The sequence below is a fragment of the Plutella xylostella genome, chromosome 9 (assembly GCF_932276165.1).
Source record: "Plutella xylostella chromosome 9, ilPluXylo3.1, whole genome shotgun sequence".
NCBI lineage: Eukaryota > Metazoa > Arthropoda > Insecta > Lepidoptera > Plutellidae > Plutella > Plutella xylostella.
Genome location: NC_063989.1, coordinates 4,022,328 through 4,040,110, shown reverse-complemented (window position 1 = coordinate 4,040,110; position 17,783 = coordinate 4,022,328). Strand labels below are relative to the sequence as shown.

Here is a 17,783-nt window from a genome sequence, read left to right as displayed (position 1 = left end):
TGGCGTTTGTCAAATCGTATTTGTTGCTCATTTATCTTGACATTCAATCTTGTTAGCCGGAAACAAAAAGTAGGATAGCCCAATATAATATTTTTCTATCACTTCGATGTTGTGTGTTGTGTAAACCAACTAAGTAAATGACCCCTTTCAAACGGATAGTACTTAGACGTTATTAAAAAAATATGTCAATTTACGGCAAATGAAAATATTTTTTAGTACGAGAATGAATGGTCCTAGTCCGCATTTTTCTATGATTTTTACTTTCAAAGTTACATCCACAGAGTAGGTAAGTTACATCGCATTCTATTTGATCTTTAAATTAACTCTTATTTAAATAGATCCGTAATATGGGGACCTCCACTACTGCGTTGTCTAAAATTGCGCAAATTTAATATATTCACGAGCAATGAAAACTTTCCACTGAGAAAAGTACCAAATTACTCCTAAACGGAGGAGGCTATCTTAATAACGCCTTTTGCAACATTGATGAACATTTAACAGAGCATTATGATATTACCAACTATATCCAAAAATATATTGTTAAAATTGTCAATTAACTGTTAGAAAAAATTGGGGTCGTTTGGTTTCGGAATTTATTGAGTGGAACTTTTTCATTGCCCGTGAGTGTATTTACAAAACTCACACAGTAATAGTTCATTAATTATTGTCGTCATCCGTAATACACCAATACCGTATCAAAAAATTTAAATCAATTATATTATATTTAAGATGATTTTATACGCGCTAACCAGCTTGGCCTTGCATCTGCACAATAGAAAGTGTTGTTCACTAATACCTACATGTTCAATTCAAGTATCTGCTGTGAAATGATAGTCAGTGGATCCGTGATTTACAGTTGATGACGTCTCCAGAAGGGTCTCTGCAAACCAAACAAAATGAAAGGCGGTGGAAACATCGATAAAAACTTTTATTGATTAGACGATATCCTAGAATCGCCTCCCTGGAAGCGTATTCATCCAGACAACTCTTCCATCTTCCATAATCGTATCTTCTATTATTATAGTTTATCAATGTTAACATTCGATTACAAGACACAGATGCTCTCGGAGCGGAGCGGGAAGGGCGGGGGGGGGGGGGGCGCGGGCGGCGCGGGGAGGGGCGCGCCCGGCATCACAAATATCATTTATCTATCTACTAAACACGTCTCCTCTTCTTGACTCTCATAATTTGAAAATTTACAATGAAAATAGTAGAATTTACTCTAAAAATAATTCACGCAAGCGGACGTCGGTCGCGCCTAGGCGGCCGGCGCCCGCGCGTTGTCTATCACATTGAAAGATTCATAAAGTTAATAGATATACAGTGTGCGCATGTACGCATCCAGCCGAGCCCGAGGCGCTGAGCCCTCGGCCCCGGGCTCTATCTCACGAGTCAGTACCTATTCAAAAGCCTAATAGATATATTTTACAAGAATATGGCCCGCTACGGCGGTCTAGACGAAGAGGTCCTTAATTGAGGAGCAGAGGGTGGCGTCACAACCGTCGGCCGAGTCGTCGTCGGAGCGCGCGGCCCAGCGCTCCCCGCGCACCCCGCGCGCCGCGGCCGCCCCGCGCGCCCCGCGCTCCCCGCGCCCGCGCCCCGGCTCCTTGGGGATGGCGCCTGTTGACGCTGCCGGGGCCGCCTCCGCCGCGCCCGCCTTCCTCAGAAACACTTCGATGGCACTCCCGAGGGCGCTCGCGTCCACCACCGAGCCGGACGGCTTGTCCCACACCACGGCGGCCGCGTCGCCCGGGGCCGGCTTGGCATCCGGGGCGAACGTCACCTTGGTCTTCTTGGCCTCAGCCTCCTTCTTCTTGGCGGCCAGAGTCTGGTGGCGGCGCGTGAACCAGGCGGTGCCGGCGTCGTCCAGCTTGTCCCGCAGCGAGGAGGCGTCGAAGCTGCTGGAGCGCGTGTCGGCGAGGCGGCGGCGCGCGTCGGGGCGGCCGCAGCGGTCGATCTCCGTGGCGGACGAGGTGAGCGCCGTGAGCATGGTGTGCAAGTCGGAGTCGGTGCAGACGACGCCGGAGCGGCGCGGCGGCACGGGCGGCGGCGCGGCGGGCGGCATGTCGCTGGCGCGGCGGCGCGCGGGGATGGGCGGCAGCGTGCCCACGTAGTCGCTGTGGCGGCGCGCGCGGTGCGTGTAGCGCTGCACGCAGCCCGGCGAGCGCTCGTCCAGCGGCTGCACCTCGCACACGCGCTCGCTCGACGTGTTCCACAGCCGCATGCGCACCTTGCGCGCCGCCACGATGTCGTCCATGATGTCCAGCTGCAGGTTGTGCGAGCTGCCCAGCGTGTCCGTAGCTGTGACCTGTAACGTGACGCGACTATCATTCTTCGGAAGAGAAATGTATTTGAATGGTATTCGAGTTTCTGAACATTACGCTTACATTTCTTGACGGCGGAGTCCCTGCGGCGGCCGAGGGCCGGGAAGGCTGCGATAGATTCTCGGCGTCCGCGTCCGAACAGTGACTGAGGTACCCGGGATATGGTCACTACGGAATGTCTGTAAAGTAAAAAAAAACCATCAGTTGCATGGTACACGGAATAACAAGTAGCAGTGGATATGAGTAGGGTGAGTGGTGTAGTTACCGGCGGCCGCCGGGCTGCGGCGGCGCCTGGCTCAGCGTGGCGAGGAAGGCGGCCTCGCGCGCCTCCTTGGCCACGCCCTCGCCGCGCTCCGACAGACGACGCACCTGGACAATAAACAAACAAATAATTAATTATTATTATCGTGATACCATGATATAGCAGTCTTTTGTCTGGTGGACAGGGCCCTCAGAGACGTCACAAAAATAGTAATGTACCTAAATAATATACAATGAAGAGCGACAATCATTTAAAAATGCTGATCTCATAAGGTGATCGAACCCTAGGACTTGTTGATCACAGAAGCGGGCGACTTTACATACGAGTATATGATAATAAATTGATGGCGTATTACTTTACGACAAAATATGAATGAATGGGAGCAGGTGAAAGAGCCATACTCAGGATCATTAACATACCCTCGAATGGAATATTATGTAAAGTGCGTGAATTGACGTACAAAACGATGATGCTTCGTAAATCTTGTTAACAACTTGATCTACATAACTTAACCGAACCTAAAATCAATTTAACTCTACAACAATTACGACTCCCTTGCGAGTCACATCTGACTACGCCTTCGGGGATTATAATCATGAGCATACGTATATAAGGCATATGTATTGAAATAATAGGTATGCTTTATATACACATAGCTATGTAAGTATGTAACTATTCCGACAAAACATACCTACCTATCATCCGTTTCCGATCTCTTCGACCAACGCATTCAATTTGTGAAACTTTCAGCCGTTAATTAAAAACGTTTACGCTAATATCAACCGACCTGGCTCGCAGTGGGCCCAGTGGTGCACGAGGGCGTCGGCAGCGAGTGTTTCCTGGTGTCCCGCCAGGGGGACAAGTGGTACGGGTCGGGGGGCGACTCGTCTACGGACAGCCCGCGCGGCAGCTGCGGCGGGCGGCAGCTGGTCTCCGAGTCCTCGGACCCCGACTCCTCGACCACGATCAGCGGCTCCCCGCCCCCCATCATGGCCATCGAACCGCGCCGCATCATGTCTGCAGAGAGAGAATGGTATGTTAAATTATTAGCTATCAATGATGTAGCTGAGATGATGATGATGAATGATGTACCTACTTATGTATTTTTTCAACTGTTAGCTTTCCTAAAGCTTTACTAAAATAAAGGAATTAGATCCTGCTTGTTTAGTTTAGTTCAAGTTCTTCTCCTTAGTAACTGAGCTTTTGTGAAATGGTGGTAAACTCATAATTCTGACAGTCAAGAAATACTTCATTAGAAAAATTTACGTTGAATAAATGGTTTTCTATTCTATTTTGTTATATTCGGTTAAAAAACGTCCCGGTATCTTTTATTTTTCAACGTTCGTAACATAATAGTCGTGACGATAAGCATCATCGTCGGAGTAGTTCCACTATTGTTTAATCTGAAGACTAGATTGAGTCCCGGTATAGATGAAAGGGAGTGAGTGACTAGGGTCATCATTCTACTACTTTAGGAAATTCCTGAAAATGTATAAAGTTATATTATGCTAAAAATAATGCATGCGAAATTAATACAGTAACAGTATGGCGTAGGTGAAAACAAAGTGTAAAAGCAATTACCATACAATATTCTCATAAGGCTATGTTCACACATCGCTCTCTATTGACATGCAAATACAAAATGTAAAGTATAAGTAGCTGTTGATGCATCCCTTTTATGTTGCATCTTAATAAAAGACGTTCATTTACAATCAATTTCATAACAGCGTTTTCACTGATAAATATAATTATATCCAACCCTTTACTAAACAGTGACCCTATAGATAGGTAGAAAGTTGTGTCATAGATGTATGAGAATAAAACACAGAATTTCAGCTTTCTGCATAGAGTGGTTAGGATTGCGCAGAATTTGCATTTCAAAAGCTTTTGTTTCATATTACGTGTGTGCGTGATATATATATAGATAAATACATACTTTACTTGAAATGTACAGGGTGTTCTGGGTGTTACAGAATGGTCATGATAACCCAAGCCTACAGTGGCCCCAGGAACTAGATTCTAACCAGTGTCGCTAAAAAGAGGAGTTTCAGCTGTCTTTTTATGTGTGTGTGGATCTGTAGCTGTAATAGTCATTGTAGCTCCCAAATACATGAGCTGACTGACTTTTCACTTTATCCTGCAGAATGCTGAACGCATAAATCAACTGTGATTTATAGGAAAGACAAAATTATTGCTATGCAGAATAAAAGAAAGCAAATCATTCGCATCCATTAGCAAATATTCAAATATCAACCACCTGTTACCCCGACTTGGAAGCGAGCCTTTTCGCATTAAGAACATTTACAAGAAAGTACAAACGAAAAGTTTTCGTGATATTTTATTGACACGAAATATTTCACCAGAAAAACAACAACAAAAATGCTTGCTTAGTGTGGCCACATAAAATGGTTCATAAAATAGTATCCTAAGTACACATTACATTGAATTGGGGCTTTCGTGGACTGCGTAGTCCACAAAAGCCTCAAAGCTATTGATACCTTGACCCAGATATGACCTGAGGTCACATCTGGAAGAGCAGACATGCGCAGCGCACATCCCGAAACTATCATTTAAACTAGATTAAGGGTTGCAATTATGGATTAATCTGCTTGTAAAGACACGGTAGATAGGTAAGTAGTTGCATAAACGATGGTTTGCTTCGTGACCTAGTTAAGATCAGCCCGAGACCTGCTCTCAGCTAAAGGACCTACTATCGTTTCACAGAAGGTTTCGGAGAGCTGCTGAGCTAACCACGACTCTATCTTGTTGCATTAAACGTACAAATTGCATGATAGCTCTATGAAATATTTCGTCAAGCAAGAGTAGTCCCCCAGGTCACATGAAACTCAGTTACATCGCGATCTCGATTGAGTCATTAATAACGCTTCGATTCACACCCGCTCGGAGCGCAGGCAAAGTCGACCTAATAAGCCTTAAACCGTTTATGTAGATTACTCACAAAATTTTCAAATTTTATGTTGTAGGTATACTCGTAGATAGTGCTATACAGTTTCTGGTACAATTATTGTATGACACCGCACCTACTGGCAATGATACGGTTTAGATTTTTCTAAAAGATTTATATTAAATAGCTGATCCCGCGAGCTTCGCTTCGCCTTAAAAAGTTTTCCCGTGGGAATACCGCGATAAAAAGTAGCCTATGTTCTTTCTCAAGGTCTAGACCATATGTGTACCAAATTTAATTCAAATCCGTTCAGTAGTTTTGGCATGAAAGAGTAACAGACAGACAGACACAGTTACTTTCGCATTTATAATATTAGTTAGGATTAGGATTTCATAAAAATGAAAAAGTTGAGACACCTCTGAGTATGCCGGAAAACATAACGGATGGAATGTTCAGGTAATTTTTGGTAAATAATACTTTAACTTTTTAAGTTACAGAAGGGAACAATACAAAAATGTACAATACATTTAGGTATACCAAGGTAAAATTAACCTTCTTGCAAGTTTATGATAATTTAGTTTAAAAGTCACCGCTAAATAAACATCAGAGCGGAAAACCTGCAAGTCGCTGCCAACGGGCGGCGCGGCGAAGTTTAGCCAACTTCTAAACAGATAACGTCTCACAGACTGATATATTGTTTGTTATTGAAACACTGCTATTCATTTGTTTAACTTACATAAACATTTGTAAGCAAGTACTTAGCATAAACCTACTTGATTGTGGCCGATACCCTTGCTTTAAGTATATTTTATCTCACTTTACAGATGGCCGTATTTGTGATGTAGCAGATCCTTACTATATTATGTAGTAGCGCTACTACGTTTCAACTTGAGATGCTACTTGTGTTAGTATATACTATACAATGAAGTAGCTAACCTGGATTTTGTCAATCGAAGTATTAGGTACATACTTCAAAAGAGGATTAGACTGAGAAATAAATTTTGATGAGGCATAAGAGATACGGGTTATAATATTATTATATACAGACTCAGACCAACACAAGAAAACGCTATTAAAACTGCTCTCAACGTTAAAAAAGTCTATATCAAAGCAGTAAAACAAAATATTATTATGAAAGAAACACACAACGAATTAGGGCAAGGGATAATAGAGAAACCGCAGAACAATTTATTGTTGAGCGAGTAAACCTAATAAGAAAGCCAACGTAATAAGGAGAAATCGCTAGAGCTCAATGCTATATTTTTATAAAAATATGATTCCGTATCATTCCCTCGGGTTACGCGCAATAATTATTGAATCTACTCATAACTCTCATAAGTCAAGGTTTTCAAAGCACTTAAAACTTTTAAAACTAATCAGTACAGCTTGAAGTGAAGTTGTTTTAACTGCTTCCCTGGATAAACAAAGCGTAGCATAAATCAAATAAGGATAAACACACATTTATTATATTAGTTGGAGTTTATTTCCGTCGTGTACTTTGAGGAGTTTTCCCTGGGGGGTCACTCTTGTTTACGAAAAACTATTTTTTATAGCGCTGCTGAGCTGTCCAAGTCTCTCGTTGCAGTAAACGTACCGATTAAATGACGGCTATCATTTCTTAGTTTCTTGTAAAGCTAGAGTAACCCTTCAGATAGGTCGGCTTCGCGTATATCTTCGTCTAGAGTCTAGTGGTTCGGATCGCTTCTCACACAAAAGACTATTGTTATCGGTTCTCTTTATAAGCCTTGACCCACTCGCTGTGTGCTTTTTCTCGACAACATATAAAATAGATGTTAGACGTGTAATAGTTTATATTTGTATAAAACATTAAAATGGATTCATTAATATATATATAAATACCAATATAATATACAGTATGTTACAAAAATGTGTATACAAAGCCGACAGGGGGTTAGCAACACCCTGAACTATCTAGCTTCTTCTGTTTCCGTATGAGCCATCTACGCATTAATGTATTATAGTGCCCACTAGAAACAATATCGGCCCAGTGGATGTAATGTAGAGATATAAAGAAAAACTCTCTTATTTAAATTCATTTATCTACTTCTAAGTACTGCAAAATATCGAAGACAAATAACGGATAACGAAGATTTTTTTATTGGATTAGATCTCAATTTATCGAAGATATAAACCTGAAGGTATAAAGAGCAAACAATGGCTAAAGATATATGAATTACGTAATCGGATCAGCCTCTTCCAGGGAGCGATATTATGACGAATAAGAAGGTTCTTTATTTAATGTCTCGCCGGGCCCAATACGGAACGAAACAAGAGAGGAAGTAAATGGTAACGAGATACAAATAAATATTGTAATTTACAAATCAAAAGAGTTATGGACATTTTTAACTCAATTTTAGGGTTCAAAAGGTAAAACACTTTTACGGGATCACTCTGTGGTGTCTGTCAGTCAAAACTTCATTTTCATATGTATAAGACAGTCTAACCTACATAACACTACAATGTATATAAGTAAATGTTTACTCCCGTCGGCTTATGACGTTCGTTATAATCTTATTTGTACTTGACTTGCATTTTTTGTACCACCAGTGGGGTTATCGCGAAGTCAAAACGAAGTAAGATTTATGTAGTAATTAGTGTCAAATTCAATATAATTTTAATCCGAAATTAGTTGTCAAAACAAGTTCGCTATAGGGTGTCCGTGTCCCCCTGTTGGAGACTAAAATACAAATGATGTAAATTAAAACCTTCAGTGGTGGATGTCTACGATGTGTACGATGTTTATAGTTATTGTGTCCCTGAAAGGTTCAAGAAAGGTGGACACCACTGCACCGATCGTTAATAGAGAGGACAAAGACAAGCAATGGAACACACAAAATGTAAATAAGAAAATTAAAACTCCAAAAAGTCAGAGATAATAAGTACATAGTATTGTTTAAGAATATAGTTTCTCAGGCGCATGGCTGGCGCTGTTACCTCACTTTGGTTGGGATTTCAATATCAGGATATAATATTATGTAACAAACTCAAGTATACAGGGTGTCCCAAAAGTCAACGTCATCCCTTAAAGGGCTGATAGGTCAGCTCATGAGAGGCCAGAATATCACAATATGACCTTAGTAAAAACTCGATAATTTTCGAGATATTGACACTTTTATAAATTTGCTGAAAATCGACACCTTGGATCAGTTTTTTGCGTGCCGCCGGTACAAAAATCCATATTGTTAGAATTTGTTTGGTGTTGCATCACCCTGTATAGCCCTGCTATTGATCGCAGTCAAAAAAATATCGAGTAATGCTGTATGTTTAAAAAAAACACGGTTTTCAAAGTCATAAAAGGTAATCGTATTTTTTTATAAACAACTTTGACTCTACATACTGTAAAAAAAATATACCTACCACGCAAACCTGGCACCTTATTTGAAAAGATTGCTCATTTTATGCAGTTTCCAAAAGGGTATGAAACGTTGCTATTGTTTCAATTAACAAAAAAGTTATTGCTATTTTAGTACAAAACGACCTCGATGTAAAATAATTGTTTGAAGGAAATTTATCTGACTGAATTTATTAAGGGTAAGTCATGTTGGAATGAGTAAAAGTAAAATAGGTGGTGTGGCTGGGAGTGGGAAAAGAGACAACGTTGTCACAGTTAATAAAAAAAAACGCATTTTGAGTATCTTTCTCGAAAAAAGTGGACTATAGAAGCTTATGATGAAGCGTCCGTAGTCGAGCGGGCCTCAGTGATCGTAACTGATCGCTGAAGTTAAGCAACAACTGACACGGTCAGCTATTGGATGGGTGACCAATTTCAAGTGGTGCTTTTCTGGACGCTTCCGTGCTTCGGACGGCACGTTAAGCCGTGGGTCCCGGTTGCTGCTTCGGCAGCAGTCGTTAAGCCTAGTCAGAGGCCTTCGGGCGGCTTGAAAACATCTGATAGTCGGGTTGCCCACTTACCCGACAACTCTCTCAGCACAAGCTTGCTTGTGTTGGGGTCCACCAACCCGCACTTGGCCAGCGTGGTGGACTAGGCCTAAAACCCTTCTTTCATTGGAAGGAGACCCGTGCCCCAGCAGTGGGGACGTAATGGGTCGTGATGATGATATTGTGATATTCTGGCCTCTCATGAGCTGACCTATCAGCCCTTTAAGGGATGACGTTGACTTTTGGGACACTCTGTATAAATAAAGCGTATACTTAGCAAAGGTCATATAACAAAAATAAAAAGTGGATCAAAAAATCCCTAGACGAGTGTGAAGCAAAAACAAACCACCCGACACAGTCTGCTAGTCCGCATGAAATGAAACAATAAGCTCCTTGGAGAAATCACACAAAAATAATTAATGTTATTTGGTTTATTTATCTACTTAAATTCCTAGAATTCGTTAAACACGTCTTGAAAAATTTTCTATGGAAGAATCCATTAAAAAGGATTGTAATATTATTATGGACAAACAGAGGCGCCATTTGGTATGGAAATGTTCATTTATGAGTCTGGTATTTCATGAGTCATTATCATATAGAATTTCATTTGTATGCGGAGAGCATATAAATGGGTGTAGGCTGTAGATAGCTAGGAATATAAGTCATTCGTAAACTATGATTTCATTAAATATCGGCAAATTAGCAATGTGTTTTTCAGAACATTCAACAATAAAAATGTCTAATTTTGAACAAAGACGTCTTTAAAATCGTACTTCTGTAAGAAACAATTATGAATAGCAAACATCTTACAATTGCCGGAATCAGTGCCGGACAAACAACGTTTAAACTGAAGGATAAGGGAATTTTAGATGTAATTGAATTACAAATGACGTCACAGTCAACAACTAAAGAGTTCAGCTGGTTTTTTAATAAAGGAGCAGACAAACATCGCCCCGGAGACATTCAAGGAATAAATTGGCGACCTTTCCGAGAAGAAATGTTCCACAATTTTCACCTTTAAAGTCGAGGCAAGAGAGAATAAAAATGAAAATCCATGACAAAGTGACATCTCGCAGCTTCACACGTCTATCAGTATCAAGATGACTGACACGGCATTTCACTTAATTCTACGTGCTTCATCCTCAAAAAGTATATTCATATTTTTGCCTAAAGAATTTGTCGACCTATGACGACTTGGGACGCAATTTGAAGAAAATGGTAAAAGCTTATATTTTTCTACTTAGCTATAATTTGGCAAGTTTGTATTCTTACTTAGTTCGAACTCATCTATAATAATGATTATGGAGATAAGTAACCCCAAAAACAAGTGACATTGTAAATAAAAAAAAACTTGGCACAAAATGTTGTGCGGGAAAATATTTGGAGCAAAACTGCCTTTCACGCGTGAGCTAAATAATTGAGGTGAAATTAAATCCCCAATAAGGGGGTGAACTCAAGCCTCCGCGTTATATCGAATGGCTGAAGGTTTCAGCGCCAAGATGCTGAAGTATATCGCCGTGTGACGGCTCCGCACTCTCAGATCACTTAAAGATAAAACGTTTTCAGATAAAACCGGGAATTTGCAAACTTAGCCGTCTTCTACTTCATGGCCTGAATTAACATAAAAAAGTTATCTTAAAAGAATCTACCGTTGAGTCGACACTTTATTTGAGAAGGTTAAAAAACCGTTTTATGTTTAGTTTAGGAAACGGCGTTTACAGATAGGCACGTAGAGTTAATATTCAAATGTTTTTACGAGAATACAACTTGTTGATGGGTCTAAAACTGATCTAAATTTATTATTTGTAATTGAGTACTCTTGAACTATTGTACTATTCTTGAATTCGAAATTTCGAAAGCAAATTTTCTCTACTCAGTTTCTGTAGAGATTGTGTGTGTGTGTTTATGACTCTTCTGATAGTATAAGCATGTATACAAGGATACATACATGTAACTAAAATATAAGTATCCCTATTATTCTATGATGTTACTAACATATTATAATACCCAATTACTTGTCTGGAGTCGAGTGCAGTCTCCATTATTATCCAGACAGTCTGTTCGTATAGGTTACAGTTACGTACAGTTACCTACGATACACAAAGGACGGACATATTCTTGAGTCGAATCTTTCATAATCGCTCAAGGAGCTTTGTATAAACGGTGACGACGAGGCGAGCTTTAATAAATATGTATACATATTCAATTACAGAGATAACTTCAGGAACAAATCACATAAAAAACAATTAAACGCTTACGATACGCAAAATTTAATCGAATTTGTTATAAAGAATTCCGTAGAGTACTTATTCAAATTAAAAATTATCACTGTGTAATGGAGCCACTGTTATATTAGTTAAACCCAAAAAAAAAATAGTTTTAGTTTAGTTACCTTCAACTCAAGCCATTACAAACAAATCCATATGCCAATGATCACTTCACTGAAAAACATCACTTGCGCACTTGTCCAAAGATCTCACTCAACACTCACTCACTCACGACCTATAACTACCTAGTTGACAAAAAAGTTACACAGTCCTTGGAAATCACAGGCTAGATCTGAATCTGAACCGACAGATTGTCACCGTCACAGATTAGGTTCGTTACGTAGCAGTAGCACACACAATGATCCCAACATCGCCTTACGATGCCGAAAAACAACTGAACGTAAAACTGTTCACACGTTTAAGAATAGAGTTCGATGTACTGATTTGTAAAGATAGAATGTGGCAATAAATCAATTTGTTTATCACGTCGGCACAAAGCTCGACCGAAAAAGCGCACACGTACGGTCGCTCAAACGCGCACAACACTTTTCAAAAACAATTGGTTGCAATTCCGTAAGCTAAGTAAAGAATTATGTGTTTACTTTTGATAAACACGAATCCAGTAGTCCATTTACACATGGTTTGGCTGAAACACACTTACAAACAACAAAGGACGATAGTGAAAGTGGGTTGAACTAACGATGTGCTAATAAGGGCTGGCGGGTCGAATCTCCTAAAAGATTTTGTAGTAGTAAATCGATCCAGTGGTTAGACCGGAGTCTGGGAGCTCCAATTAGTGAAATAGCATTGTATGGACTGTAGACAGACGGGGATTTCATATCAATTTAATTGGATTGAACCATTGATACTATAATAACTTTTGCCTATGTGCGAGTCAGTTCATAAATTTACTTCTATAGGTTGGATAATATTAAATTTTTGACTACTTATCTACTAGAAAATACCTAGTTTATACAAACATATACAAGAAATACAATAATTGGTAAAGAATGGTGAATTCGAATCAGGGGTGTTTGCAACAGAACCGACCTGACTAGCACTTCGTCAGAAGTGGCCGGCCCTGAACACGTAAACGTACTAAAAGTTTACGACAGTTGCTGAGGGATCATAGAGTGCACCGAATTTCTTTCATAATTTGATAGCTTTCTACTTTCATTGCCTTTTATTATGTACTTTGTTACATATAGAGCTGCTAGTAACCGTCCACTGTTCAACAATCTAGAGATGTAACTGTTAGTATTTTAACTGCTACGAAAGCAGAGTTTTGTGATTTACATTCGATAAAAACAAGTTATACGTTGTACTACGTTAAGATTAATTTCAGTATTGTTTCAACCAGATCTAAATAGCGTTTTTAAAGCAGCAGCATCAAAGATTTTTCAATATTCAAAGCGTTTTTGTGTTGGAAAAGCAACCAGTTTTAGTGAGAAATTGCAAATTCCTTAGCTGGAATAATTTAATGGACGATGCAGAGTCAGCAAACGAATCTAAACGGTGATCGATACCAAGCTTTGGATTACTAAGGCTATTAACAAAGTCTCATTACTCTTATAGTGTCTGAAAGTCTGAACGCCCGCTGACTAAAATCTAATTATAAACAGTATTTTACTAGCCCTCAATAACAATTAATCCAAAGGTACTCTTCATCTCGGATAAAGGCCAGTCTCAATTTTACTCCGTATTTTATTGGATGATAAACGAAGTCGTTAAACATTTGAAACTGATCACATTTATCCAGAGCAGATTAAAATCAAATACCCGTTCCATTAACAGCAAAGTGTTTCATTAAACAAACAAAGCTTTTAAAATACAATAAAGAGTATATTTGCTCAGCTCTCAATTCGCTTGAAACCATTGTTGAGTGTGAGCGTAGCGGCGGCGGCGTGGCCCCGGGCGGCGGCGGCGCGGCTGCGGGCAGCAACAGGTCCAGCTAGTTGGACGACCCTCTTTCACGAAAGTATTGTACAAAAACCCAGCCCACTGCTAATATTACAAAGAGAAGAGTGAACTAAGAAAAATATTAGCCGCTCCGGAGCAAACTCTGTGATTTTGAATCAAATTAAAGGCCGAGATAAAAGGAGAAACCTGGAATTTTGGCATTTCATTAAATCACCGCGAATTCCCGAACTTTGACTTTGAAAATTCTTATAAACTAATCATAAAGGCGCCCGGAGAAGCAGGCGCTAGCAACTTTATGGAATAAATAATGTGCGGCGAGATCAAGCACGGGTATTATAAAAAATGTTAATGAAACGAAAACATTTTCTCAGGATGATATCAGAGTAAAAAGTTTTAATCCATACTAATATACATTCAAAGTACATTATTAAATCAAAGGTTTATTAAGTAATTGTATTCATTCAAGTCGAGCGATAGTGTGCTATAAGTATTTGTGTGAAGATAACATTTCATAGGTCTGAAAGTGACATAGGCTTTATCCCACGTGAAAACTTTCTAAAACTAAACTCGCAGGCAGAATGTACCCATTAACTAATAGGACATAATTGTCGCAGCATAAGATAATAATAATATATATTATGGTATGTGAAAGCTTTACAATGAACAAAGCAAATGCGGAGATTACCTTCATAACTACTTACTGTTTAATAATATGGATTAAAAATATATACTAAGAGTAAGTATATTTATGTACTCAGTGAATCTTCGCTATATACGCTCGCAAGGAATGAGATTATGGCAAAACACACTTATCCTAAGCAATAATTCATATAAATCATAGGATTTTTATTTTTTCAACCTGTAAAAGGTGTTTCAACAATACATGTTCCTTTTTTCGAACGCATCGAGTTTATAAGATTATATTAATGATATGTATAATACCATGATTAAATAATAAAAAGAGAGTACAGAAAGATACAGATTATTCCATTAAAAAATGTGTACCTATAAGAAAAACGAATTCTTTCATATATGACTTTCGAAAACTATGCTATATCGTATGCTGCATTTGTAATTGATTCCCGTTTTATTGCCTATAAAGATAATCCTAGTCGACATAAATTTGAATATTGAGCCGATAACAATGAAGATCATCCAAAATAAAATAATTTCGACATTTTAAAGAGTTCATTGCTTCATCGAATAACGCTAAATGAAGTTTACACTGTATATTCATTTGGAAGCCGAAATGAAAATATTTGTAGATGAGAGAGGTTGAGGCTTCAGCAAACAAGACCGGCCGTTGTATGAGGACGGGGGCTTTGTGCCGCGCGGACCAAATGTAATAGAAATACGAGTGTCTGTGTTACTCACAGATTCAGTTCTGTTACGAGTATGCAGAGTGGTTGTTTGTTCTAATTATGCTAAGTTACAATGATAAAATAACACTAGTTGTTACGTAATACGCTACTAATATAGAGATGAACGGTATTTTAATGCAGGGATCAGCTGAGATATGTATCAGATTAGAGACCCTCGTCAAATAATTAGGATTCGCTTGACAGCAAGGGCTCATCCATTATGTACAGTGTCCATGCCTTAGTAGTAGTACTGACAGATGTATATTATGAAGAAGATATATCTAAATACTTCAGGCTGCATCTAACATCAATTCCAGAGACGGACTGTCTACATATAGGTACTAGAAGAGAGAGGTGTCTACAAAGAGAGAAGAAAACATTCAGAGGTAAGCAAGCAGACATCAAAGGTTTAGGTGTCCTATTCAGGACAGTGACAGCAAAGCAATACTGAATTCGTAGACCATTGCTGCGCGATGACCGCGAGACTCAGCACTGGATCGTGTATTGTCTTCGAATTCATAATAGCTTCGGAAACGCTGTGTCGCCCTGAATAGGTGTAAGTAGTGTACATATTGCACTTCAGCTGAAATCATCAGAGTGTTTACATGTCACGCCTTGAGAGCGGTTTACGTGAAGCGCAATAAGTATCTATGATTGCAGGGGGTTGGGGGGGTGGGTAGGTCATGGGCAGGGGGTGTGGGTGCGTGCGTCGCGGGGGGCGGGGGGCGGGGGCGGGGGGTGCGCGTACCAGCGTGTCGTCGGTGCGCGGCGGCGGCGAGCGTGCGCTCGGCTCGGCGGAGGGAGGTGGACTGGCGTGCCCGGGCCGCGCCGGGGCCGCCCCGCCCGGTGCAGCGAGCCCGCAGCCTCCACATCACAGATTACATCGCTCAAATCACACGAATCCTGATGACTATCCGACTGTCATGTTAATTCGGCTTACATTGCCAGCATTTATTGTAAGCCGTGACTCGTGACTGTGATAAGTTTGAAAGCTGTAACTTACTACATTTTTGAAACCCTTTGAGACTCAAATTAAAGATTCTAATGATTTCTAAGAACGGCTTAATCTTCGTGCAATCAGTTTCATAAGAGCACATATACACTTTTGTATTTTGTTATTCATTCAAACGTTTACGGCATTTATGGTTAGCTACTAATAAAGCTAACCGTTCCTCTTACTTGTGAAAATACTAACTAGAGACTTACTACTTATCTATAAGTATACCAAGGTCTACAGGGCCCTACAAACTACACAGCGTTTATTTATGTAAATCAGCCCATATACGGGTCCAGAGTCCAGACTCTGGTCACTTACATCCCACATAACATTTCGTCAACCACTTCCACGCATTCAGTGATGATGATGATGATGACGTGATGTGAAGATGTGATTAAATAATGTAAGAAATTTAAACATACGGAAAACCGCTACAGTCGGCATATTGCAACGGAACAATAATTTCTTGGATTGAATCCTTATTTCCAGAGACATTATTAGTTACGACAAAGGAAAATTTGAAGTCAAAATTTTTGGTGCTTTATATCTGATAATAGAGGAATTAGCGAGGAATGTAGCTAGGATATCCAACAAGACTACCGTGCCAGGGAAGGCAGTGTGTGACTTATGTAGTCCTTTTGTTACAGGGAAATGTTATAAATTTATCTAGACAGGGATTATATTTAAAAAAATAAAAGTGATGGAAATTGTGTACCCTAATAAATTCGCTTTCAGTAAAATGTTGACATTTACTGGGTTAATGTAATGTACATTTTCACGTCTCATAAAATGATGACATCGAAACTTTTCAACTGTTTTTATTTTCAAAAATATGAGACTTGATTTTAATTTCATACTTAATTCAATTTTATAAATAACTTTATAACTTTCCTCTATATATTTCATTAAGAGCTTTTGACCGCAGCCTCGCGGCGTTTCCAAAATGAACCAATATCTGAATGACATTAACATCAAAATGAATTTGTGTTACTATATGAGAAATCGTGTTCACAGTGTTATCCGCCGGACAAAAAGATGGGCCATATAATTTGAGGTGTGTGCATCTACATACATGAATATATATTATTATGTGCATTGCCTAAATTATTATGTTTTTGTAAGTCTTTTTGTGGCAACTTAGTTCCGTAAAGTATGTTAAAAAGTAATACTTACTAAAAGAGAGCTCTTAATTGATTTCTTAACTATGGTAAATCATGGTTATCAGTATAGTTTTTTTTATCGGTATTTACCGACGAAGCTGTGGTACTTTTGTAATATTTTTGATATCACTATAATTATCATGTGCCACCGTACGCCATCCTCTGTAATTTCATCATTCCTATTGTAAAACTAAATTCATAATACTTCCACTGAAAATCGTGCAAGTTTTTAAAAAATACACGTGTATCACATAATCATACACCATCACCGCTAAATCCTCAAGAACAAATTAGTTCAAGTTATTTATAGAGTTTTAAAGTTCCGTCCTAGTTTTTCAGCTCTTAGTTTGTAAGTTGGAATACTTGGTTCAAACTTATTAACGATGTTAAAATAAGGAAAAGTTTAATTAACCCGCTCTTTATTTTTTTGTAAAGATTATGGAATCGATTTAGGAACAAATTTTAATTTTAGTAAGTACGTACTATGGAAAATTTGATTTACACAGCCAAATTTATAGAATTTGTAGGACCCAGAGCACGTAATGCTGACTATTGCTGACCCAAGTCTGCTTCAGAATCGCTATGACATTAACAATAACATTCAATTATAAACAATCATCTAAAACATAAGCAATATTAAAATTCTTTTTCATTTTATGTTCGTGACATTATTATTTTTCAAATAAG

General features: G+C 39.2%; 1 protein-coding gene across 2 annotated transcripts; it reads right to left on the bottom strand.

The window, feature by feature from the left end:
- Window positions 1–911: 911 nt before the first annotated feature.
- Window positions 912–15,842, bottom strand: LOC119694106. Of its 2 annotated transcripts, none has more exons than XM_038119637.2 (5): window positions 15,688–15,842; window positions 3,374–3,603; window positions 2,590–2,693; window positions 2,388–2,503; window positions 912–2,301 (listed from the first exon to the last, which is right to left on the bottom strand). In XM_038119637.2, exons 1-5 carry the CDS (start codon window positions 15,809–15,811, stop codon window positions 1,454–1,456), a joined length of 1,422 nt encoding a protein of 473 aa, XP_037975565.2. In that variant the 5' UTR covers window positions 15,812–15,842; the 3' UTR covers window positions 912–1,453. The 2 variants fall into 2 exon arrangements, with proteins under 2 accessions (XP_037975565.2, XP_037975631.2); XM_038119703.2 differs by lacking the exon at window positions 15,688–15,842 and adding an exon at window positions 11,784–12,587.
- Window positions 15,843–17,783: the final 1,941 nt, after the last annotated feature.